Source organism: Amblyomma maculatum, chromosome 2, assembly GCF_055883805.1.
Source record: "Amblyomma maculatum isolate TAMU_Amacu chromosome 2, ASM5588380v1, whole genome shotgun sequence".
NCBI lineage: Eukaryota > Metazoa > Arthropoda > Arachnida > Ixodida > Ixodidae > Amblyomma > Amblyomma maculatum.
The window spans coordinates 86235559-86263208 of NC_139345.1; the positions used below are offsets into that span (position 1 = coordinate 86235559).

The 27650-nt window shown below is 43.5% G+C and overlaps 1 protein-coding gene across 1 annotated transcript; it reads right to left on the reverse strand.

The window, feature by feature from the left end:
- Window positions 1-7060: 7060 nt before the first annotated feature.
- Window positions 7061-27159, reverse strand: LOC146199208 (adhesion G protein-coupled receptor L2-like). The gene is made up of 6 exons (XM_084592072.1): window positions 27046-27159; window positions 13116-13204; window positions 9563-9695; window positions 8434-8535; window positions 7184-7356; window positions 7061-7130 (listed from the first exon to the last, which is right to left on the reverse strand). The coding sequence occupies exons 1-6, from the start codon at window positions 27157-27159 to the stop codon at window positions 7061-7063; spliced, it is 681 nt and encodes a 226-aa protein (XP_084448198.1).
- Window positions 27160-27650: the final 491 nt, after the last annotated feature.

The following is a 27650-nucleotide window of genomic DNA, read 5'->3' on the forward strand; positions in this document are numbered from 1 at the left end:
ATATTGGCAGTCTCGTTTCCGCGGTTCCTAGAATGGAGGGCTTCGGCAGTTTCGACAAACTGCCGTTCCTTGTTGTAGGCTTCTACGAGGTTTCCCAGCCTTTGGTATAGGGGCCACCACCTAGTGTTTCTACCGGACGGAGTGGAATTTCCCCTTCTTGCCATACATCATTTATCACATCCAACAGGCTGTAAGTTGGGTCTTCTTGATAAGATAAGTCTTCTTGGGCATGATAAGAACCATCGTCTTGCCCAGGTGCAGTTTTACCTTTCCCTTCTTCGATAGCAGCCAATAACTCCAATTCGGTAAATGATGATGCTATCCCTGTTTTGTCAACCACACCCTTGTTCTGCGGACGACCCAGAGACTGTGCATGGTTCGGGAAGAAAATGACTGCAACTTGATCTTCAAACTCCTCTCGCGTGAGCAGTAGTGAAATCTCATAAGTTCGGCATGATCTTTGATCTGCCACCCCTTTTCCATGAAACCGAAAGTCCTCCAAAGGGCCCTGTTAGTCGTTCCTGAGCCTGACCGACTGCACCAGTCGTCCCCCCTCGTATGTTTCAGCTGCCTTTCATAACAGCGTGTACGTGCAGTCACTCGGCTTACCTTAATTTTTCTTCTCATATCTTCATGATTGCGATCAACCTGCACCTTGGCCTATTTTGGGTGTGCCCCAAGTTGTTTAAGGTGAATGCCGGGGGATGGCTGATTTTCGCTCACTGTCGTAAGTGTGTGATCCTCGAGTACCGTTTGAATAGTGGGCACAAGAGAATTCGGGCTAACTGAATGAGTTCGAGTATTCTGCCTTACACCACCCCACTGTGTTAAAGAACTTTCATTCGAATTTTCTTCGTTTGTCCTAAATTAAAACCTATGCTAATGGGGGCATGGCCACTGCCCCACCAATGTAATTTCATCTGCCATTGTGGTGCACCAGGGCCCTTATACCCCGTCAGGTCTGGTTAGTGTGTTAGTGTGGCAGGCATGTGTAACGGCCTGTCGCTGATTTAGCAGTGTAAACTTAATTTTCATGAAGGCAGTGTGAACTTGGCCACCCCTGCCGCGTGTCGCACCATTTTCTCAGGTCAAGTTGCGTTTGTGGAATGTTGGCCCTAAAATAGACGGTAGCTTTTCCTCGCATTTCCGTCTCTTCTATCGTTACTTTATCAGGAATGTAACGACACTGCTACCCTATGTACCCTGTGATTAGACACATCCGGTTATGTTCCTTTATCATGAACGCCCATGAAATAAGCTTGTCATATAATAATTTTGCCTTAATGTTCTGGAAACGTATTGGAGAGCACTCTGTAGTTCCATTGTGCAATCTCTTTCGATTTTTCCGGCGATTTCTACTCATTATGTATAGTGCTCTGTGTCAGTTGCACAAGGGGGTCTAGTATCGCTTCCCATATATGTTAACGGCAGGTTTACATTTCGGAGCATCAACTAATCTTACTGCCGTACTACCTGGATCCGTCTTTTTTTTTTTTTTCTGAACTTTCTTTTCGCCCTTCTGCTGCAACTATGCAATCTGTGCAGCAAGCATTGCAATTTTCTTGTCTATATATCATCCTGCTGCCGTGTAAAATCCTCAAGTTTCGGAAATGTCGGCGTCCTGCATTTAGTGCGTCGGCCAGACTTTATCACTGAAGCAAAATATGCAAAAAATATGCAAAATGAAGCAAAAAAAGTCCGCCGTGACAGGATCGCCTTCTTCAGGCGCATCATGAGACAGATCTTGTGACAGATCAACAATCCTCTTTTTAACTACTACCGGTGTTTCCGTCGCCCTGCCCCTAACTCTAGCTTTCGCTTTTTCGTCGGACGCTAAGAGGAAAAGTGATATAGTCATGGACCGCATTTGAATTTAGCCTCGCCCCATTCAGTTGTGCAGTATCAGTTAAATCAGCATTGACCGAATTTCTGCAAATGGCGTTCTTTGTATACCTGCAACAGTTAACCGGTCCAGGTTTGTGAATTTTCGTTCGCACTTTGCAGCCGTTGTAGTGAAACGTATCTGGTAGAGTCTCTGGTCCCTGTGATGTGACCAGAAAAGTGACCAATTCCCCACACGACGTGGGGCCAACACAGTATGTGTTCTCGATATGAGGTCTATTGCCACCATCTCCGGGAAATAATGGAGGTCTAGACATTGATGGCGCATGTCCGATTACAAAGGACTCTTTTATTTTTCTCACGAGCTAAAGATGATTTTTCAGAAGAAGAGAAATAAGAGCAAAGAGCCACAAGCGAGCGGCGCAGAGCTCATGGCTCATGGCTCTTGGCTTTTCTTTCTCTTCTATTGAGAAATTGTCTTTGACTCGTGAGAAAAATAAAGAATCCTTTGTTTTTCCTTTTTTTTTTTTGTCAGGCTTTGGGAGGCATCAAAACACATGGTAAAAAAAGTAAAAGCTAACATCATATGTGCATACTATGACGCAGAGCTCGTGGCCCTTCTTTCTCGTTTTAAAAATTCTCTTTCGCTTGTCACTCTCTTTCGCTCGGTTACACAGACAAATGGCGACGCGGCCAAACCGCCGAATCGGCGCGGTGCATAAGCGCTGCTCTCTAAAATACGTGCGCACTATTTCTAAGCTAATAACTCAAGTATGGTATAAGAAGCACCACTTGGCCTCTTTTTTAAACTGGTAGACTTTTACCAACTTCGAGACAGCATGTGATTGTTATATTTGATTCGTTGTTTTAAACATATTTATGAGAAACTGCATAATTTTGATAACTGACATAAATATTGTTTCTCATGTTTGACGTGCTAACTGCGTTTTGAAGTTGTTTTTAATTACATGTAATTTGCTGAGGATGCCTTCATCATAAATTCATGTTTGTGAAATTTCTACCGCCAATAGTGCTCTTTCATTTACTCCTTGCAGTTTTAATTGTTGTGATTATGTTTTTTCGTTTGTGCAGCTCAAAAGGCCTGCCGTTCATACCTACTTATTTTGTCGGAGCTTCCAAGGCATGAACTTAAAGAAGTCGCGCGGAAGGCTACAAGAAAACCTCCGCATGTATGCGTGTATAAAAAAAAAAATTTAGCATTGGGGGCGACAGGAAAACCGACGAGTCTGCGACGCGCAGAATCCTCTCAAGTGGATTTGATATCCAAATCCTCCCCGTGCTGAAATTACTGAAATTTTTTCATCGCTTGAAATAAGACGGTAGATATTGCTTGCTAGTCCATTTGCTTATTTGAAATTACTGCGCATGTCGTGTTTTCCAGGTAATAAGATTTGCTTCTCAGCCACATAGTGGGTCCCTACTGGCATTTGTAATGACTAGATCATCATAAAGTCTGATGAGAAGGGCGCTCTTTACCTTACGCAGGTTTAGAGCCTGACGGTTGCACTGTGCTCTATTACACGACTGAAAAACCTTACTGCTTGTTTACGTTTTGCAAATAGCATTAGCTGTCGGTGCAAACAAACATCATGCAAAACTCTCATCGGAGATTTATCCGCTCTTTTACTCGAATCCTGAAGAGTAATCCTTTCACTATCCGAGCCACGGCTGCCTCATCTCCAAAACAAAATTGTTTGTGATTTTCGCAAAAAAAATGGCCAGAGATAAAAACATGGATTTGAGATGCGCAAGATAGGAATCACTTCGCATTAGCTTCCAATTACTGAGTGTTCAGGTTATGAAACTATCAATTTCTAATCTAATATGTGCTGAGCGGTGAGCGAATTTGCCTGAACGCCGCATAAAAGAGATGGCTTTGTCTTTTGCGTTTATGATTCTTTTGCATTTTGTCAATCTGTGCAAGGATGGGGCGGCATTCCGTGCATTCCGTGCATTTGAAGATTTGTTTGCAGATATTTACAATGCACAAATCATGTCGCAGTCCTCCAGAAATTAAACTGTTCAGCATTCCTAGTCGAAACTGGGAGGAGGAAAATTAGTACTATGCAATTGAATGTTCACTGAGGTAGTTCACAAGCTGTGAAACTGTCAATCTCGCATATCAGGGGTCATTATAGTGCTATCGGCATTGTTAAATACTACATAATTTTATGCGTGAAATTGCCTTGTCACGTAAGATTTACATTTGTAGGGCATACAATGAAACTACACCGGAAGGAATGCTAAATTTTGAGTGAGAAATTTTCTAGAATATAATATGCCCCAAACGTCATTTCTCCGCCTTTTAACTCCACAATGACTTATGCGGACAAGCAAGCTTCCTGGCACATTATAAAAGCTGTTCGCTTTATTGCCGACCTGTTTCGTGTTTTATATGTCATTTAGATAGTTAGCTCAATTGGTTCAAAAAAGTTGCTGCTGGTTTTATGTAATCCGGCAGAGATTTACTCAATAGAAGTCACTCTGTATTTCATTCACTCTAGGTTTTTCTGCGCTTGAATGTTCACCAGTGTTGCGTTGGTACTGCTGTTGGAGATTGGCAGGTATTTTTAGCACGGCTTTGATGGGTGCAATATTGGTTTGCAAGTGAACATGTTTGTGGTTGTTTTGCAGTGGGGGTTTCAACGGTAGACAGAGATGATAGCACCATGAGATGGGAATATCTTTTGTGAGCAATAAATTCCACTTTGCTCTGCGGTGTGAGTACTCAGCCATTTGTTTATGTATTCTGGTGTTTGATGAGCCGCTAGTATGTGCGGGCTCTCGTCGTTATTTTACTAATCCGATTAACAATTGTGGAATGGCTGAACTGCAATTCACAGACCGGGCATAGCATGTAAACCAACCTCTTGCAGTGGTTTATCTCGACCTGCCCCACCACTTTATTTCTCTTTTCTTGGCGCCGGCTTCTACACTTTCTCAAATGAGGTCATGTCTCGTTACTTCAGCTTCTTCACTTTGATGCCTTATTTTGCAGATCGGGAAACACGAGTTTTTACTATAAATACCCAGGAATGTGACACCATTTAAAGAAGAAAGAATAAAATAATATGCTGGCGTTTTCAGCGCAGCTTGGATTATGATGAAGTAAAATTTTGCGAGCGTTACGGTTTCATCGCGACCGCATTAACAACGACCCAATTATCATCCTTGTCATTCTGTTACAAATAAACAAAGCTCCAATGTCAGCGCCTCCTTACCTTGCAGAGAGAGGCCGTCTCTCTGAAAAATGAATTGAAAACGTGACAATCGACGCTGTGCCTTGATTGACACTCGATACGCAGTTTCTGCACTAAAATGTGCCTTCTCTTCAGGTTTCCAGCAGTGGGAAATCAGTGGAACGATGCATTGTGGCTGCTCAATTTTGGTTACGCACAAAATGAAGCAGAACAGTGTTGCCGAGGTTTCTATTTGCTATTATGTTCTCGGGACGACATCTGCAACGGCTTGCGACGCGGTATGCTGCGTGAAGTTTTGTCGAGCGAGTTCACTGCCAGCGAGATCGCAGCACGCATACACTCTGGCGTCGATAGTTTTCAAATCGCCAGCATACTTTGCAGAAAAACTATGACATTGACGTCCCAATGCACTGGCGAAGCACTCGCAAAAGGCCAAACAAACGATTCCGCGCGCATGAGTTTGTGGCGTCGCGGTGACGTAGATACTGGAAAATTGCCACTATGACTCAGGCTCATGCTCCTCGCCATATTTAAATTCTTTTTTTATAATCGCTACACATTTCCGTTCCTTAATTTACTCAAATCTTGCTTCATATGCGCGGCAATGAGTCAGAGCAAATTTATAACATGCCAGTGGAGTACATATCTGCAGTTGTATGTTTTGACTTCGAAAACTGCCAACTCAAATATCTTAAGCCTTAAGCAAATAGCTCTCGTTCTGTAAAACTTCCAACAGCTTCCTAAAATTCCCCTCCCTTTTTTAATGAGAAAACTGTAGCATTTTGTGCCTTTCGGTGCGCGATAACAGTTCTCCATAACGCCTAGCGAAAAGTGTATATAGGACAGCTACTGACCAAGTGAAACTGGCAGTGCTTGACTGTGTTACTCGTGGTCTAAAATAAAACATGCTTCGGATCTAACGGTTATAGAATTAAAATAACATTTCTTCTCGCACCACGGCTAGGAGTGGGCCAGGGCGGTTTCGACTAAGTGACTTACTGTTCGAAAAAGACGCGCCTTGAAAGCGGATGCAGCACGAACCTGAGCATGAAGCGCCATCTCTGAGTACTCCCGTCACACACTGCGGTGAAGCGCCAGGATTATAATCATTCTACCGAGCCTACAATAAACTTTGTGTATGCCCTCCCTAAACATTGTAATGCGCTTGTCGTTTCCGTCTTCCTTGCTGCTCTACTTAAGGACTATGCTCAGCGTAGTTATATTAACGGCCTGCAGGGGGCGACTGGTAAGAAGGCACAAACGGTGCAATGGTGCAATTTCTTTCCTTGCATTCGTGGCGGATTGCATGTAGTTGAGTGCCGTTGGCAAAACATTTGGTTTCGGATATTGAAGACACGCTGTTTCCAGTTCGTCTGTTCAGGCTTCTCACTGTAGCTCAGACTAGATCAGCGGAAATACGAGTATAGACGCGAACACCCCCATGCACCATGCACAATTGCATATGTCCCGGCGAGTTTGCTTAACGGTTATGAGCAGCCGACCTAGGAATACATTTGAATATTCCGTAGCTTAGCAGGATATTTCTTTTGAAAATGAGTAAAGCTAGGCACGAGGCAACAAAAAGCAATAAAAAATTATCAGTGTTATTTTTTAATCGCTTGAAATAAGACGGTAGATATTGCTTGTTAGTCCATTTGCTTATTAGAGCACGTTGGGAATGTTTCCATGTGTTTACATTTAAATTATTTGTGAAATACGGATTAGCACACAAGTGGCCTGAAACTCCTCGTTTTGTACCGTGTTAAATAATCTCATCAAGGCGCAGCAGGAGTTCTACGCGTAGGACCCATTTTCCCCCTTATCGTCGAAAATGTGTTCGACCCGACGCAGAACGTGCAGTATTTATTTTTTTTTCTATTAACCTCGTGCTTAAACAGACGGACATGTTTCCGCACAGCCGTGACCTCTGAAAATAATTTTAGGGCACGCCACTAAACTTGGATCGGACTTTTCTTTTTTTCTTTTTTTTTTTTTTTTCACGCAGGCTCACAAAGCAACATACACGCAGGTTTATTTGGCGAAAAGCCGTGAGCGGTCGCAAGCGTTCTGGGTTCTGATGCAAAGCAGTTCAGTAAGCGACGTTCGCGCTTCCTAGACACTTGCTAAGCGTGCTCGTGAACTTCCCAGCCATGGGGTCATGCACAGCAGCTTCTCCGGAGGCGAACGACAAGCTCCCACGTTTGCCGAAAATCGTCGCGATCACGCGACTATCCGAAGTCACCGTGGATGAACTGCATCGCTCCTCGCCGCTGCTGTTCCGCCGCCACTGAGCCTGAAGGGAGGAGAATAACGAAGGCTTGCAAAATGCATATTAGGAGAGGAAGCAGAGAAAATATCGTCTCAGTTGAAACTTGAACTTAATGAGTGAAGTCACACTTTCACATGGAGTTAGAAAATGGTCAACAACACCCGGCTGACCAAACCTGTCCTGGAAAAACTCCGTGCACTCATTCCATTTTCTGTGACGTTGTTTAGAACTCTGTATTCTATGGAAATTTGGACGTTTTCCAAAGCCTACCTTAAGTTTTCTGCTTTTGTCCGATCGCCTTAGCATTCTCATGAACTGCGTGGATTAGAATGTGAGTTATTTCCAAGACCAGTCGTCAGGTGTGGATGCTTTTCCCAATGCTCATTAGTATGAAGCGATTTTAGAATGCTATAGCACTAAATACCTAACTCATTGATTTCGCCTTTGTTTATCTGAAGCTTGCTTAAAATTTGAAATCCAAGCTCTAATAATTACTTAGCGATCGCTTTTCTGTCTCTCTTTCATATTTGTTTCCTCCCAAACGGCCGCTTCTAATTTAAACCTCTACGGGGTCAATCACCTCTGTCATTGTGGTCGTATAAACACAGACAAAAAAAGCCCAGACAGAAAAAATAAACAGGATTGAAGCGTATTGCTAGCGCAAATCTTTTACATTTTAGCCAACTAAGATAAAGCATCTGCCATTTTTTTATCAAACATGAAAAGGCACGATTTCTCTAGTGCAAAAAAAAAAAAAAAAAATCTCGCCAGTTGATTAAATTTTCTCCTTCATTCACTAAGGACTGGGGCACTCGATGCAATTTGGCGTGACGTAGAGCAGGGATGCAACACAGGAGAGATAAGAAACAGTGAGAAACACCGAGTCCTATGTCTCCCGCGCTCTCTATCTTTGCTAGGTCTTCTTGACACTTGTGGATCTCGAACGCACAGAGTGCGCACTCAGTTCTCCTGTGTAGTTCGCCATTTATTTTTGGCTTATGATAAGTCCTGCAGCGTGCGATTTGTCCAGCGTTAAAGTTATTCGCAGTGTGCACGGACAGTCAGATGGAATGCTAGAAGACGGAGGAGGAAAAGACGTACTGGAATGCAGCGGTCGAATAGCTGGCTTGACTTGAACTTCCTTACGGCCACTCGCCTGACGCTGCGGTTGAGGGCGCAGTGGAACAGAAACAGTGCGCACCCCTGGAATAGTGCAATTTGCTACAAATGCTTAAAAGAGAAATTCGGCAAAAAAAGAAAAAAATTGAAATGCAAGCAAAGACCATTAGGAACTATCTCTGGAGTGGCGATGGTGAAGGGGGAGGCGGGAGTGACGTAGAGTTTTTTTTTTAAATCTTTGTTAGATTTTATTATTTGTTTCTGCTTTATTATTTCTTAGTGATCAAAAGTGTTTTTTTTTTTTAATGCATATAAAACCCAAGTGAAATGGTCAGCTTTAGAAAGCTGTTCGTATGAGTTGTGATCAGTTGGATTTAAAAATTTGCGCATAGTCATTTCTTTAGTTCTGTTAAGTATACTCATAAAGCGAAGTCAGTCAACCAGTGACATTTGTTGGGACAAGAATGGCTAAGATTAGCAAACGAAATGCTCTACGTCTGGCTACGAACCTAGTTCAGTGCCGCTATGTTTTACATTAATAACGTTCAATGATTAGAACACTTGTAAGATGGCGGATCTGAGTGCAATCATCTGTAGACTGTGAGGGCGCTGCCCCGTGCGCAAGAATGTTAAGGGAAAGCGCTTCCCCCTCTCCCCTTCTCCTCTCCTCTTCCTTGCTAACTTGCTGCGGACGAAATTATTAGAAATGGCATGCATAGAGTCGTTGGAAAATCACCGCGTCCACCGACGACGGCAGATGGTGTGACTATTCTACTCGACATGCCAGTCAGGCAGACGCACGACAAGACATTTTATTTCTGTCTGGTTTTCTCGCCTTGAGTTCTGTCTTTGCAGTCACTTTATGCAAATGCAGTTCTTTCTTCATGCGCCACACTCTACCACGAGGGCGGTACAAATGACTGCATTCTCGGAAGTATCGAGCTCTCTGCGCTTGACGTAGAATGGTAAGTTGCACAGTAGCAGCGTACAGCGGAAAGTGGCTTGCGATGTGCTGGAGCTGGCGCAATAAAGTGGTAGTACATGCAGCCGGTAAGGCATATGAATACGACACGAGTGCATCTCTTCTTCCACTGCCCGTATCTAGACTTGCCTGTGACGCGTTCAGGATGCAGAAGGCGTACGCGGCTACCACGGATGCCGGCCTGCTGTCCAGAATGAGAAATCCGGGCAGCCACGTGAGTCCCAGCAGGGGCAACATTATCACCGTCGTCCTAATCCAACGCCTGCGAGAAAGGCAAGCGACAGAAGCCAGAGTGATAACGTTTATACCATGTAACACATCGCTACGCAGCCTGCTTGTATGGTCCGGCTTAATCAGATTTTATTGGCCCGCGTCACGAGGTAGTGCAGATGTGTTTTGCAAGAAAAAGGTGAAATTGAACTCAGATTGCTCCTTTCTAAATCTTTATGTCCGACCGACTGAGAAAAACATCATAATTCGGTTCAACATAATTTTCATCGAATTTACTGAGCGGTAGTTTCAATATACGCAACTATTCGGAAGCAAGGGTATCGACATGATTGGTACCTCTGCCTATCCTCCGAATAAAAAGCTACCTATGCCACTGCGAGGTATGGCTCACGCATGTTGTCTTCCTTTCGAACGCGTTTGGCAGTAACATAGTTAACACTGAATTTGCATTGTAGGCTCTGGTGGATGACGTAGAGGAGTTGGTCGCAGTTATGTCACATTCCTCAGCTCCAGGAAGCCTTTAAATTTAACGCCGTTAACGCCCTTCGTCTTCATTCAAATTCGCCCGCCTTACACAAACGCTGTGCTTCTTGTCAAGTGCGCGCCATTTTGTGAAGGCTTTATTACCTTTACCGTTAGGGGAATAGTTTTTGTATTAGACGATAATAAAACTGTTTGAATCAGGTGGAACGATCCCGAATAAAGGAAAATTCACGCTTATATAGAACAGGAACAGCATACATGTTCAACCAATGTGAGCAGTGCGATATTCTATTGCTGTTAAAATGAAAAAGAGTATACCTGCCTCAACACTACTCGCAGAGCCTTACAGCCTCAAGCACTGCTGATTCAACGCTAAGATGGTTATCGCATTATCGCAGAAGCAACGACCACACGGTGATTAACGAGCTTAGCAAACGTGCACAACAGCGGGTCGCGCAGACTGCTCCGTTTTGCAGTCGGGGAGCTGACTACAACACTTCGTGCTCCTTAAGCCGACGGTCACAGGTCGGTTATTCATACGAGGAACACTGAACGACGCCAAAGAAAGAGAGTCTTTAAACTATACAGCTCTATGTATATGCTTGTCCGCCAGCGTTGTAGAGTCACTGGGTAGCGATTTCGAGTGCAAGCACCAAAAACGGACAATAGGGAAGATATGGAAGCGCTTAAAGGGGCCGTCGCCACCTGTCCTTTCTATTTGTACGGCTGGATAGCTGGCTAGAGAAAACAGAGCATAAAGGCCGTCCGATCCAGCCGTAAAAAAAACCCATGTCGACCTCAAGACGATAAGAGCAGCGGGCGGCGTATGTTGACGCGGGCTTGTGTGGGTGCTGTGTTAATCTCTTTGTTACTGCTGGAAAGTGCTGGACCTTTTTTTTTTTCGCTCTTTCTGTGTGGTTTCCTCTTGTCGACCTTCAGTACCTATACGTGAACACATACAAAAAATGGCGTCGCACTGGATGTGTTCCTCAGAACTCAGCGCTGCGGCAGGCGTTTTTTCACGCGCTGAGAGCCCCGTTTTATGGTAAGCGTAAAAAGAATGATGTGCATTCCCTGGACGATAAAGGAGGACCGTGAAGTTTCCCGCAGTCTGCAACAGGCGTGAACTTGGGCGTCGAGAGGACAGCAGGTGCGATGATTGCCCGAAAGTTTCGGCTATGAGAGTCACGTGCGAACCTTTATGGGCTACAGAGTAAACGAGATGACTTAATCGCCTAAAGCTCGCCGACGAGCTGCACTTGCAGGGGTCTCCGGCAGCATATTGGAATGTCGGTAGTTTCCGCGAGACGGGGCAATTCAAGCAACGTTTCGCTCTAGAGGCTTGGTTTGGAGACACGTGATTCAGCTCCGTGCAAGCTAAAATGTCGCACCGGTAACTACTCTTTTTCTCTTGCGACGTTTTCTTTCCCAGTCTTTGTGCCTGAAGAGTGTGTCTTTCTTAAGCTTGATTCAAAATACATTCAATTAACATACTTAAAATAAAGCGACTGGATAATTGGTTTTGCATATTGGAGATTGAAGTGGAAAGAGAGAAAGAGGAGCCGTAGTGGCGGGCTACGGAGTAATTTCAACCACCTGGGGATCTTTAACGTGTGCGATGTCAGCGCACGTTAAAGATTCCCAGGTGGTCGAAATTACTCCGTTGCCCTCCACTACGGCTTCTCTTTCTCTCTTTCCACTTTAACTCCCACCTTCCTCCCTTCCCTTACGGCGCGGTTCAGGTGTCCACAGACACAGGTGTGACAGATACTGCGCCTTTACCTTCCTGTGAACCAATTATTATTATTATTATTATTATTGAAGCGCAGTAGCAACAAGGACGAGGCGAGAAGAGCGCGAACACAAGCGCTTTTGTCGCGTTCTTCTCATCTCGTCCTTGCTACCGCTACGCTGCAATCTCTGGTAAACATATTTAATCTTTGAGCTGCTTGTTTCGTGTGCGGCAATGACTCTTGTTCGCTAATATTGAAACAAATATCAGCACCCAGTCGTTTTTTCATTTTGTCATGTCGAAATGGCATCGTCGCACTGGCATCTGCTGAATAGTGAACGCCGAAACCACACAGATACATTAGGAAGGCATGGTAATAGGAGCCGAGCAATAAAGGATCGCTCTCAAAGTCGGTAACGCTTGCGCCTAGGTCTAAGCATTACGAGAAGCGCCAGTTTGGTTTCCCGATAGCAGTATTTTGGCACCCGCTGGCTCAAATGTACATTCGCCTACGATCGCAATCAATCATAAATGTCAAGAGATTTCCGAGAATCCGTATTGCGCTGGGAAACATCGCCAGGGAATTCGAAACGTTATAGTTTGTCTTGTCTTTTTATGACCTTATCTTCCGCTGCTGGTGTAAGCATACGCATTTTCTCCAAAACTCTGAGGCCTGCCAAACCCTCTATACCTGATGGTCATCGTATGGGATATTTCAACGCCTGGTATATTCCATTCCGTTAGAATGTTCAATGCCACTGAAATGCTTAATCGTATTTCTCATTCATCGAGATGTGACTAAACGGCTCAACACAAAACCTACTCGGGGCTCATGGTTGACGTCGCCAAATTTGTATATATATATTTTTTTTAGATTACACCTTAACGAATAAGAAGCCCAGGGCACACGCAACAAACGACAAGTTTCTATTCCAAGGGTCGAAAAAAACGTTCCAAGCCAATATAATTCCGTTGTGTCCCGTTTCTCGTTTTTTTTTCGCTCAGGCTACAGACATTAAAGCTACGGCACGCGTGCTTGACTGGGCGTATAAACAGGGCTGAAAGAAGAGACGGCTTGCTTTCAAGCTTTTGCACAAAGACGCGTTTTATCGAGACAAGCAGAGTGCGCATATCTGCCGCCGCCGCCGTCTGGTACCTGTGCATGCATCGTGAACTTTGCATCAACGTGCTTAGGAAATGTTTGTCTTTTGCTTGGCTGAGGTAAGGTTCGCTTGCCTTGCAGTCTCCAGTCGGACGCCCGACGTTGTCTGCTTGGACAGGCGGCACGTGGTACGAATGGTGAACACCAGCACGGCGAAGTTTACCTGCGTGCGTTGAACGGCAACAACACTGAGTGGAACGGTGGTGTGCTTCTTTGCCCGGCACACCTACTGTCGCAACAAGAACATTAATCGAAATTGCTCCCGACATTTCCGGGAGGGTTAAGGACACGCATATCCCAGGAGAAAAAAAATGAAGAAGCATGCACAAGTTTTGTTCGGTACGCACTCAGCACTTACTTAATTTGCTTTGGGTATGCTGTTGGCATTTGCGGGAATCAGTTTTGTAACATCAACCTTAAGTCCGGCTCGGAGAACGTGGCCATATTTCAGATTAAGCGAGCGAAGAGGATACGCAAGTCTGAGAATAAGCGAAGCATCTGTATTAGGTTGCAAATGTTTGCCTCTCGATCATAGTTGTGCAGTTGAGAGGAGACTTTGTAGCTAGCCATTGGTATATGCCGTGTTCCTGCTCTTAAAAAAAAAAAGAAAAAAAAAAAGAAAACACTTATAGTTTTTTTATTAATGCAAATAGCCATAGTTTGGTGACATCGTTAAATACAGCAAGTTCCCTGAGATTTTAGTCAGCCTGCAGTCAGATTGCATTATATTAAAGGGAAACTGAAGATATTTGAGAATTCAACTAAATTAAAGGATTCAAATGTGTGGGGGCTAAGATTAAATTATGTCAAGCCGTTTCGCGCTAGCATCTAAATTGACGACGCAATCGCTGAATAAAACTACTTCTGCATTTAGGTTTCTCCGCGGTGCACGGTGACAAGTGGGACACCAGTGATGACGTCATCTCTAGAGGTGATGCATTTACAACGCCTAAACGTTTGCTCGGGGAAAGAAAACCGATGCCAACGAGTATAAAATTCGCGAGACGTCGTTCGGGGGCATTGGGTGACCCGCAGAAGGAATTGGGCTAAAGAAGTTAAAATTCGAAACGTCACCCATTATGACGTCATTCTGTAGTTTCGCCACGCTGCTGCAATGCTGTGAGGAGAAGCCTGAAAATTGTCGCAAATTTAATGGTAGATTACGTTATAACTTTATATGGTAGCGCAAAATCATTTTGTTAGCTTAATCTACAATTTCCATATATTGTAATGCGCGCACCTCGGAAAATTGTAAAAAAAAAAAAAAAAGAAACCATTTCAGCTTCCCTTTAAAAGTATTGAGACACTTACTCTCATGGTTTATAAATCAATGCAGAATGAAAAATGAGGATGTGAACGTATATAATAAGGCAGGCTCCACGTAAGAGGACAAACAAACAAACAAAAACAAAAACTACACAGAAATGTGAAAAGAGAACGGGTATGCATTTACAATGCTTCCAATCCCCATATTCAGCAAGTATATTTCAAGCCGGTTCTTTGTTCGGCTAGCTGAGAGTTAGCACTTAGATCCTAATAGGGTGAAGAACATGGCTTGTATTCGTTTATTCCAATGAATAATTATCAGACCGCAGTTATGCACCACATCGAAGTCCAACAGGAACGTCTAGTCGTAAGTAACTTTACTGCACTGTTTGAAAACGTCATGCCCAGAACACTCAAGCCGCAGCACATTGTTGCATAGGAAGGTTCCTAATACAATATTTTCAATAAGCTCTTAGAACATTTCTTCAGGATCTTGGGGCCTAGACTCGAATACCTTAAAGCCAGCAGAGCTCAGTTTACCTCGATAATGTACTCAAGATTTTCAATTCAGCTGTCTGAATGCCTGCGATACGAAATACTCTTGGTACATCATCATCGGTGCACCTTTGCATAGTTTTTGCAGTGGAGCACACTGACATGTGATGAATGGTCAATCTTTGAGTTGCGTTTAAACACGAATTTGTAAGTGTGGCAGTCTGCAGGGAGCTGAATAGTTAGCGTAGAACGCGTACCGCTGCGTTTTCTACTCTGATTTAACGTGAAAATGGAAAACAAGGCAATGAATTGTGTTCTTAGGACGTACATATTGCTCCTGGGGGTACACCAGTGCAAAGAAGAGCAGAACGTTGAGCTTACGCGCCATACATGCCAGCAAGAGCAGTATTCTCTATCATACTGAGCGCGGGACAGTTGGATCACCAAAGTAAAGAAGTACCAAAAAAATGTGAACACGCGTCATTGCTCACCGTGAGAACAGCAGCCAACGGCCCAGCGTAGCTCCATATCACTCCGGACTTCCTCGAGAGCCAACAGCTGGGCAAACAAGCGTTAGCAAACACCATCGGCGGTTTTTCCAGGTATGGCCTGCTCACTGGAACTCCGGAGCTAATTTAGGTATGATCAGTACTGTAAGCATTTACCCCTTTATTGAAATGTAGTTAGGTCCCTAACACGATAAACACATCCCTAACGATAAACACATCTAGATGGTGAGATTTTTAGAAAGTAGAATAATTTAATGGAGATTACTGTTTCCAAGAGTCAGCCGTTTTCTCTTCTCAAAAGTGATATTTTATTTGTTATAAACAAACCTTCTTACAATATGACCTCAAGGTGAAACAGAAATGTTGCCGCCGTAAGTAATACTCTTTTTTTTTTTTTTTTTTTTTTTTTTTTTACAATTGTGCGAAATCTACTTTTTCCCAAATCGATTGTGAAGAGATTGGCTACCGATTCGAATATGAATAGTGTTGTTAAAGTTTCGTCGATTACAAAGTGATATTTTAATGAATATTCGCTATGAGGATCACTATCAGGTCAGGAGGCGGTAGAATGATTACTGCTGTTTTATTACCGACTAATGTCACAGTCATCCGGAAGCCATCGCTATCCTCGCACATCATGCAACCGAAAAAGGACCATCGTTAAAGCCAGCAGTGGACTATTTTCAATAGACATTAAATTTAAGGTTATTCTTTTAGCTTGCACTAGAAAGCTGCATTGCATTTCACATCACCGAATTCGTGGGGAAATTCATTATAACCCTTAAACATATGCATGCGTGACGGCTCTGTACATGAGGTACAAAGGGGCCGAATTTCAGTGAATTCTTGCATTGATTATCCCGCTTATGATGAGCGAATTATCAGTACTTCAGCGCTCATATAGCTTTGAGGGCAGATTGGTACATACAGTCTTACACTACGGACGAAACGCTTGCAACCGCCATTATCTCTATCTCTATCTGTTCCTAGCTTTCTGCAGTATTCCGTACAATTACTGCATATTCTCGCAAAGTTTTGGGTTACAGGAAAATTATGCAAAGGAAAAGTGGGCTTAACAGATAAGGCTGGAAGCCGAGAATTCATTTTACCGTTTCGAAATAGTAACGACTGCCAGATAGAGATGAGCGGCTATTTACACCGCTTTTTTTATTGTGCTTTCACGGTTCTTATTACACTTAGATATACGAATCGGAGGGTAAACAGGATACGTGTACACGAGCTGTATACAGGCTAGTACAGGCTTCGTCAAAACTTCGCAAGCCACCTCTACGACGGTCACTGCGACAACTCTGCCGAGTGGCGGCGCAGCTGTAAGCGGCGCCTTGGCTGCTGGCTTATATAACAGATATATCTTAGTGTAGTGCGCTTCAAAATTTTCTAAGCACTGTTCGCTTTCATCTGCTCTGAGGAATTTAACGAGTAGCTGAACTCTCTCAGGTTACGGGATTGAGGGGACAGGAAGAGGCAGGGAATAAACATTTATTAAGGAATGACGTCAGTTTCGCTGTGAGAGGCGATGAATTTACTAAAATCAGTTTTGTCGCGGGGAGTAACAACAAAACGGCAAGTATACAGCGCGTACCAATTGGCGTTTCTTTTCGCGCTGTACATGCGAACTTGTATATTGTTGACGTTTATTGATGCTTAAGGTTATCAGGGATATTATAATATAAAAGCCACGCTTCAGTGCCAGTCTAGCAGTCAGCGATGATTATACCGCTGTGTGTGACGCGGGGCGAGTTACGATTTGGAGCACTGAGAGCAGTGCTACCTAACGCTGTGCATTCAGAGGTCTCTAACACTGGGAGGTGTTAAGAAAACGGCCGCGTTTCACGACATTTCAGCGACGAGGCTAGAATTTATTATACTCTCTATCTCTTACGGTTAGACCTTTAGCTTTCCTTGCAATACCTCGCTCCATCGTGAGAAATTCAATCGCTATCCGCTTTGTTGAGTATGAATGTTGCATCATAGGTGAGTATCAGTGCGATACACCTACTTTAAGGTTTTCTTGAGCGTATTGTCCGTGCGCCAGGTACCAGCCATGAAGTGATACACATTTTCATTTTTTATTTGTGAAGTAAGTATTCTCCTCATTTATTATGTTCGCTGGAAAAGAGAAGAGAAAATATTTGTCATTACGGTAAGATTCAGAGAAAAAAGCTTATGCCACTTCCATCTTGTCTTTTGATTGTTTTTGCTTTTTATTTGAAACTAGTTAATTAGCTTGACGCGAAATGTGCCTCATCTTCCATGGCGCCCTTGGCCTGGGACTAATTATAGATGAATAAAAATTAAAAAAAAACACACACACCGCAGAATCTGCATTGGAGTAATGCGAAAGCACGGATGCTGCTGTTGGTTGCTTCTGGTTGCTTCCAGTTGCTTATTTCACGTCTTGTTTGCCCATTTTATTGTTTGGTACTTTCAAATTGCGCGCCAATCCCTTCCTATGTCTTTTTTCTCGGCTCTACTTCCGGTTGCCTGACGTCACATTCTTGACGTCATATCCACTACGGCACCCTTTTCTTTCGTTCTGCTTTCACTCTTACCTTCTTCCCTTCCCTTACCCGCGGTTCAGGTGTCCACAGAACAAATGTGGCAGATACTGCGCCTTGCCTTTCCTGTGAACCAGTTATTCTAATAAATTACCTAATTAACTTATTAGCCTAATTATTTTTCCAGACACAACATTACGTCACCCTCTATCGATTGACAGCACTAATCAACCTCTGCCACTTCGCAATTACAACTGCTGCGGACACAATTTTGCGGACGAGGTCTGCGGACATGGTCTGCGGACACGGTCTGCGGACACGTTCTGCGGACATGGTCTGTGGACATGGTCTGTGGACACGATCTGTGGACACGGCCTGCGGAAACGACCTGCGGACATGCTCTGCGGACACGGTCTACGGACAGAAATCTGTGAACATAGCAATGTAATGCTTTCGCATTAATAATGAGCCAGCAATGGCGGACAGCTGGTATTCATCCCGCTGCGGCCTTTAACGATATAGTCTGCGCCAAAGGTATTAAAAGTTATGCACCGCTTGTTACTTTTTTTCTACGCTACATTTCGTCCCGCTCACTGCTTAGATTTTGTTGGGTTATTTACGAGTATTTATGCTCATAAGCGTACCGTGCAATCAAGTGATCACGGTTCTAAAGAAAGGTGCGTGTGGGTAGCTAATGGATTGAAGTCATATTTTTTGCTCTTGTTTTCGAAAGTCATCGTTTGTTAAAAATATCAAGATATTTCCTACTGAACCATTTATTTTTGGGTATCTTTCCAACTTTAGGCGCCGCCTGCATTCCATCGTTTACTGAGTTATAAAGAAAAACACACCAGTGGAGACACTAGCCTTACAACGTCGCGCACACCATGCCTAACTCATTTCGCATTTGAAATATTATTTTAAGTTAAGCAGCCTTCCTGTGACGACGGCGATCGTCGTAAATCTTCTTCGAACACGTCGTGTAGTTCAACTGCCTGTGGCAGACATCAGGCAAAAAAATTAAGATTGTAAGCTGTTGACTGGCGTAAATTGATCGCGTCGATGCGACCTCTACGCGATCATCCTTCGTTGCGGATGGCCCTGTTGTGCCTGGATGTCGTCAGTTATCAAATCTTTCATCGCTTCTTGGATTTGAAGCACCCTTGCGCCGTACATCGCCCGTGCTTTCGGAAACATGGCGTGGTCATCAAAACCTCGATATTTCTTAGTTTACGACGAGAGTTTAGTGCTTTCGGTTTTCCAGACATTCCGCTCAATCAAGAAGCGGATGCCGAGGAAAGGGCCGTAGCCGTACCGAGCGAGCCTTTTTAGTCATTTTCAAGGTCTCTGAATGGACTCAAGTGTCTTTCTCCTCCACGTTCCAGGCATTTTCTTAAAGCTTGGCATCTATTTATCACCGTCGCAGCAGCCCAGGAACGCTTCTGAATGCAGTAAAGATGCATTCCCCTCTGCTGACGACAAAAATAGGTTCCAATTTTCAGTATGATTTGTAATGTCTTGTAATTTGCGCATAGCAGGCGCGCAAGGGAATGTAAGTAAATGTTTATTTCATGTTTTATTGTTTTTTCAAGTGATTACGGGCCGTTATTTGCTGAACGAAAATTGTACCTTGAAAACTATTTTTTGATTTCTAGCCAAAATATATTGGTCAATTAACGATTTGTAAGTGTATTTAATTTAGAATTATTGAAGCTTCCGCTAAATGTAATGTTTCTGGTGTATTGGACACTGCGTTCAATGTGAAAAAAAAAAGAGGGGGGGGGGGATTGTTTTTATTTAGATGTGCAAGACGTTTGCATTCCTAACGTGACAGCGCAATTTCTCCTGTGCTTACAGAATCAGAGCTGTTCAAGTGAAAAAAAAAAAAAAGAAGATGAATGCAGAAAGGAGAATGAAAGGTGACCCTGGCGGGAACCGGATACGGCTTTCTGAAACCACGTAAAACTAAACACGAATGGAAGCACGCGAGGGATGGTAAAATCTTCATTCGGCACAGGAAGAAGAAACGAAAGGCGCTTAGGGCGCAGAACGCAAAACGCATAGGAAGCACTTACGCAGTCAGCCCTAGGCACGCGTTCACAAAGCAAATACACCCCAGAGATGTGGAAATGTCAATGCGGAGAGTGACCGCACAGCGAATATTTGAGTGAGTTAAACTAGCCTTCACGGCTATACAAATGCAATGAAGACATGCACGTACTGTACTCCTGTTTAGGCCAGACGTCTACAATAGGATAAAGTTCTTGTTATAAAACACAAGTCTCCTGCTCAAGATGTGCCTTATGCAAGTGAGGCTTTACGATGGTGTGACATGCATACGGCAATGCAAGGGCCAGGCGTTTGGCGAACGTATTTGTTCCGAATTCCCTAGGAGTATGTCTCACGATCAGCTCTTCCAAGTCTACATGAAGCGGTTCAGCAAAAACACTGTGCGTAAAATCAGTCTGGGTTGGCCGCCCGTATCAAACAAAAGACCGTTTATAATACTTATTTTATCTACTTTAGTGTCTGGTAGTACAGACACTAAATTAATTCAGCCGCTCTTCTTGCAACCGCCTTGTAATGGGAAACGTTCTTTCGCAACGAGAACTTACGTTTGTGCAGTCACTATGTATGCTACAAAGCATTTTTCATGCGAACCACTCTAGGAGGATGCCATCACGGACCCTGTTTCCCTCTTGATCCAGTTTCGAAAATCACTATGCACCGTGTTGTGTACGCCTATAGCAGTGTTGGAATAAAGCATAAATGACGTTGCGTGCTGGCTGATTAGGGTGTTGTATAGTCCCCATTGGCCTTCGGAGACTGGCAGGAGCAAAGTCCCAAGGAATCAAGCGGAAAAGTAGCAAAGTTTGTTGCTGTGTATATATGTGAAGAAACCGGTAAAAAGTATTTTTCTCCGAAGTAGGCTACCCTGGTGGAGAGCAAATGCTATCACTCTTCCTAAATTTATATTTTATCTCGTGATCTCTCAAACGTGCTTTGCAGTGAAGCATAATCATTTTTACCGGTGCCGAACCTTTACGTAAGGTTTGTGGCATTGACTGCGAGTTGAGTACACCATTTACTAGTTCCTGCGTTATTTTGCTTGTAAAGAATTGGCGTCAGGATGAGCCCTAGATAACGAAGTCGTAGAGCTTGCATACCGTTACTTGAGCTAAGCTTTCTTGCGTATCCTGTATTGCAGAAATGAACACGAAAACATTTTTTTTTTTACATTTTTCTTCCTGCAGTAAAACGACCTCTTTGCACAGGTACGAACAGATGTAAAGAGCATCCCATTAAATTCTATATACAATCAATACTTTCCCATTACATATATAAACAAAACATTATTTTTGCATGGGAAGCTGACTAGCGCCTACTACATGCCTGCGCATACCACACTTGCCAGTTTCAAGTTGGCAATACGTGAAAAATGCTAGCCGGCAATAACATGATCCGCGTACTTTTATCTGCACCTGTATGCAAATTTTAGCTGGTTTTTACGTTACTTCCGTCTCCATTTCTTGCATAATGGCGCCTTTGTGAAGGCGTCGGCCTCTTTCGTTAGGTGCTTGCGATATTCCGCGAGTTTAGCAGGCAAATATCTCACTGGCGGCAGCAAACTGCACTTTTTTTACTCCTCTATTTTTTTTAATATTACTCGAGTCCTCAAGTGTAACTGTCAAACTGCTTATATACTATGATGAGCAAAAGTAAGCGGCCCCGGCCGGCGCGTGTCGAACTGTTGCCGAGCCGCATAAGGCGCAGTCTGACAAAGCCCTTACTGCACCTGTCTCGACCTTAGGGTTGCTTCGTCAGTCGGCGCCCGGCAGGTACCTCTTACTTTCGCTTTTGATAATACACAAATTCCTCCCTGATGTTATCAGCGTGGTAAATTGGTACTCATTCGAATATTAATAAGCTGTGTAGTATGTGTGACCGCTCAAGAACGTTGCGAATAACCACAAAACGAAAGTGTTTCTGCTCTTGAATGCCTAGGCCAGTACAATATACAATTTACCTGTTATTCCCGCATAAAAAGTGTACTGACTACAATGAAGTCTGTTTTTACATCGTGAAAATAAATTTGGATCGTTTTCTGTTTGTCATAGTACTTGTGGGCTGCAGAAGATGCATTTATTGCTGAGCATGTTATATTTTAATTGAATACTTTTTTTTTAAAACAGCGTTAGCTCCTGCTTCTCATGTTTGGCGATTTTGCGTCAGTTTGTCCGGGTCCTTCACGTGACCACCAATGTCTTGATTTAGGATTTCTCTAAGTTTGAAGCAGTCTTCACCATGGTGGGTTGCCACCCTAGCCACCCAAGATGGCGGCAACCCTAAGGACAACTCTAGGTTACGTGGTGTCACCCAAGCCCACTCTAGTGTGGGCTTAGGGTGGCCACCATGCTGTAATCTCAAATGTTGCAATCACTGAAAACCCATGAACTAACGCTATTGCACTTGAACGTCTTTCAGATGGTGGCAGCAATTTTCTTCCTCGTCGCTAGATTCAAACTATGATGTCAAGACATGAAAGGGACCGCTGATCACCGCTATGAGCATATGACGGCGCAGCCTAGTCATGGGTATCCGCGCTTTTAGAACTTCCTTTTCTTGACGCATCATATTTTGTTGAAACATCTCCCGTGTTGACGACGCCTGCATTACCTGATCAACTTTCTAGCTCATGAAAACTCCGTTTCTGCATATGCATGTAGTCTTTATGATTATAATCCGGTGGTGGCTTGATATAGGCGAACACTAATTCGTCTAGGGTCTCCTTTTAAGTCACTACTTTTATTGCCAAGTAACTCGACGCTATTATTGGGTCAAGGTCAGCAGATATGGCTGCATACAATTTGTATGCAGCCTGCATTGCTACACAGGTCGATAAAATGTTTGGCACTCTGCGGTAGCTTAGTTACGTGTTCTTGAGAAACGCGTCTACTTATGTGAAAATCCCGAAGGCTTTGCTAAATCTAGTTTCACTGCTTTTAGGCTGCCATCTGAAAGACTTCGTTTATTTTTTAAACGACGGAACGTTTCGGACGCTTATCTGTGACGTGGTACTTAGGCAGTTGATCCGTCGAAGTCTGAAAATTCCGGTTTATGCAGAATAGGAACGGGCCGTTGCCGACAACCGGAGAATTCGTTATTTTGCGATTGTAACAGCGTTTTAAAGTGCTGTCTCCTGGCTTCTCGCGTAATTTGAATACATGGCTGTAGAGTAAACACTGCTCCAGTGATGGTCCAGAGAAGTCACATCGCGCGCATGAAGGTTATGAATACCACGCCAGCTGTGTTACCTACTTCTGGCTTGTTCCGTAGCCTTGCGGTCTTACTCCCGCCGTAACGAGGACCACCAACAAAGGTAATCCTGTCCAGAAAGATAGAATATGAAAGCAGCTCGTGAGGGATTTGTGTAATGCACAAAAAACTAAAGAGATACATTTTTCAGAGACGAAAGCACAAAAAGGGCGAACCATTCTTTTTCCTGTTTTGATGGCCTGGAAGCGTATTTTTTGTATGTGCATCACACGAGTATTAGAAAGAAATGAAGAAACACGACAACGCTCTTCCATAATTTCTATTTACGTAGCTGCATGGTTGCAAAGGATATTTACTGACAAAAATGTACGAATATTAACTGAAATATATTATATATATTACTATTTAATTTTTTTTCTAGACACCCGGACTGGCATTTCTAACATAGAGTTAATCTAAGATGTTAAAGAAGTTATAGAATTTTCATTCTGCAGATTTTTCCCTGCAAGCGCATGTTTCCGCGCACGCAACGCTATTACCTTTTTTAAAGAATACTCATCACTGTTCTGGTCAAAAACAAGTAGTTCTTCGCATGGTATCTTTGCATGGAGCGCGGTAATCCGAGGGCTTTACTGTCATGTTATGCACACTAGAGCCTGGTCGCCTGACTGCTGTAAAACTCTGGTGAGTCGCAATGGGGTAAATGTTGAGAAGTACAAATATCGCATCACCCATTTTTATCATTATTGAGATTTGTGAAATCACGGCCGCAGAAAGAGGCACGCGCTCTGCAATGAGATTGTATATGGTGCGGCACATTTCCATGTTTTATGCAGACTGTCGCATAAAAGGCATGCACAGATAAGGAGTGTGGTCAGCACTGCGATACATATGATTTATGTCATAGTTTTTAAAAATTTGTTGCCATGAAACGCTTTTACATCTGACTAAGATCGCCTAGTTTCTCAGTGTTTGACACCATAGCTGGTTCGAGAATCGGTCAGTGGGCGGGCAAGGATGTCGATAACCTGGGATAGGCACGCAATGCAAAATACAGCTTAGTACTAGAGCTCTATGTATCGCGTACGGACTCTTATAATGGCTCACGGAAAGAAACATACAATTGTAACTCATTTCTAAGCAAAAAACAAAGCCAGGGATCCGTGCTTGGCGCAGACGCTATAGGCGCTATAGGTGTACGATTAGAATAAGAGCGAACAAGTCCGTGTCACGCCACTGGTTTTCTTTTCAGCATTGCTGAAGGGCCGACATCAATTGAAATGTCTGAACAAAGAAAATAACATAGAGAGGGCCAGCAAGCGAGCTGCGGTCAAGTGGCTGTTTCTTAACCTTTTTTTTTTGCGTTCAATACTTGGCTCTTGTTTTATATTTTGCTAAGAAGTACAAGCCCTGTAAATACTTCACTCTATATCATCGATAAGGCTCAAGAAACGGGCTACACGCTTCTGCGTTTCTCGGAGGCATTGCACAAAACGAACAGATATTTCACCATTCACATGTAACTGATCGGCTCAAAAGGGCTGCGTATCAGCAGATTATCTTTCCGTCTAGGTTTGATATGCGTATCTCTTAGTCCGAGTACTGCTGCGTCTGATAGCACGTGTTGAAGTGGATGCTTGATGTGCTTTAGGCGCATGCTCTCCGAAAAAAAAAAAGAAAAAGAACCAGGAATCCTACGACGCTCTCGACCTCACATGAAATGGTCTTCAGCTGGTGAGAACCTCTAATCTCAGTACTCTGTAGTAGCAACGCTCCTAGACCGGATTGATCCTGTTTCATAGACCCGCGGCAGCAGAGCCGACAACTGATACAGAACATGTCTTTCCTGGCTCTTGTGTAGTGTGCCATGCTACTTTAAATCATCCAAACTAGACATGAGTTACACGGTAAATTGTTTCACTGACTATCACGGGAACGAATGAAAAGCATGCCCTCGTTAAATACGCGGAAGCCGACTGTTGATAAATCGATGGCTGCTTTGTCTCTAGGTAATTCCATATTATGCGGGGCATCACATAAATTTGTTTGCTGGTAAAGACAGACCAAGTCCAGGATTTTTAGACATATGCTAAATGTGAGGGCTGTAGGATATTATAAGATATTGTCATGCACACGTTGATGGGAATATAAGCTTCCGAGCCATAGTACGCTTTTACTTCTGAAGTTTGTCCTCCGACTGTATAGCCAATGGGGTGCGCAGTTTTTAATACGTGTGAGGCAACTATGCAATATTGTACTATACGTTTATAACTATATTTATAGAAATGGTTTAACTTCTGATGCGTAGCATAACAAAGTTTTTCTTCTGAAGGTTGTCTCGCGCTCACAGTAAATAAGAGAGACTGACGCTCAAAGTAGAAAAATATCTAAAAGCCAGCCGAGGGACAGCCTGCGTATACATTGATTTTGTCATGAAAATATATAATGTACGAAAAGAGTACGTTCAAGAACGTGTTCACAGAAAACGTCCCAAATTTCTAAGTACGTACGTGCAGGCAGTTTTTGCAGAAAGGGAGGTGGTTACTGCTGCCATCTGCTGTTAGAATTTGTTAGAATTTCGCGATTTTCAGCGTTGTATCTTAAGCGATGTGCAGTTGGCAGCAAAGCCTGACGGGGCTAGTATGAACGGGGGGAAATGATCGTAATACTGCTTCGCTGCCCAGCAGCCTTGTATTGATGACGGCGTATCGAGTGTGCATGTTTGGACATATTTTCCACCATATATGCAGTTGGCTTGCCCAAGGGCGCCGAAGTAAATTGGCCGCGCTGCCGCATACTGTGAACTTAATTACGCTACCGACTGTGCTATGTTGTCACGGTTCTTTACTTCCTCTGTTACAAACATGCCTTGCAGAGGTGGTATTGTTACTTATACTCAAGGAATAACTATGTATGAACATAGTTACATCATGTTCATACATAAACTTACATCATGAGATGTAAGTTTAAACTCCTGCATTTCGAGAACTGTTACTTACCCGGTGTCTCTTTAGTTGCTGCAGGTATGCACACCACGTGCAGCCACATTTTGTGCGGTTCAGAACATATACACCTCTTCAAAGGCGCGTTGTACAGGTGCAAATTAATGTGCCCGCTCAGCGTAATGTCGTTTAGTAATATTTAGCTTGTTTGTCTTTGCAAACTGACAGAACGCAAGTAAGCAGTCTCATCAGAAGTTTCGCGGCCCGACTCGATATTATCTAAGGCACTGCAGCTAGTTCACCTGTGGCAAAATAAAGGTACCCCAGCACATTTGGTTTCATCCTTGCACTTTGGAACGCCATTAGCCGTTTAGCTGACAAAACTGTTAATTTTGCCACTTTTAATTGCTTATATAGGTATTTAATCATGTCCTATGCGAAAAGAACTACAACGGCATAGACCGTTTCAAATGAGGTTTGGAGTCCTGAAGTAATGCAATACTGTTCAGCCACTCGAATCTCAGTCATTGTTTAAATATGTAAAATCAACCCAAACATCAATGCTGTTCAGAAAAACTTTGAGTCTTTCTTGACATGATTTTTAGTGAAAATAATATTCGTTTCAGCTCTTTTCTCTTCCATATTACTAGGGTGTCGTCACTGCTACCGTTGCTGAGGGTGCATATAACACTCGTCGCCTCCTGTATTCTCCGACAGCAGTAGCCTCCTTGGGAAATTTTCCCCAGAATTTTCCCCGAAATTTCCCCAGAACACGGAACACGGAGGAAGCCCTCAACCCACAGCACGGAAGAGCCTGTTTGTAGAGTCTTTCAAACAGACCCACAAAGCTGCAGACCGAGCAGGCCACTCAACAGTGCGGTGGGTTACCTTGGTAGGCAGACAAAACAAAGTATCGCGGTACATTGGAGCCATCCCTTTCAGAATTGACGTTAAGAGGCCATCGACTTCGCCGATAGCGCTTGTGAGCAGGGTCACTCTGGTCTCAATGCACTTGCCGTATCCAAAGATAAAGTAGCGCAGGTATCGCTTCCTCCATGTGTCGAACACGGTAATCAGGACGAAGGTGATGTGGAAGCCTTCCAGGAGCATCCACGTAAAGGCGGCCAGAAAGAAATAGTGGAGGAGCCCGGCCACCACTGCGCATACTGTCTGCGCACGAAGATGGCGATGTAGCATAGTTGATGGAGCAGGAGGAGAAAGAGGAAAAGAAGAGAAGGAAATCAGACACCGATTTGAAGTAAAAAATAGTTTATTCAAGAACACACCGCATTACAGTTTCTCGAAGTAGCACAGACTTACACTCAAAGCACAGTTTCAGCTCACGAAGAAAAGTAACGTATTATTCGCCGGAACATAAACAGATGTTGAGGTTAACATAGTACTACATTGTATGCATTTCTTTGGCACGCAAGGATTAAACAAAAACTTATTACCGACAAAGGGCACATTCACCGCACTGTAACAAATAATTATAAGCCTTTTTTCGCTAGGCTGTTCGAGATAATTTTCCAGAGGCCTGAAGTACAATACTCAGGAAAGACGTATTATACTCGGTGATATAAATGCAGGATAAGGTGTGT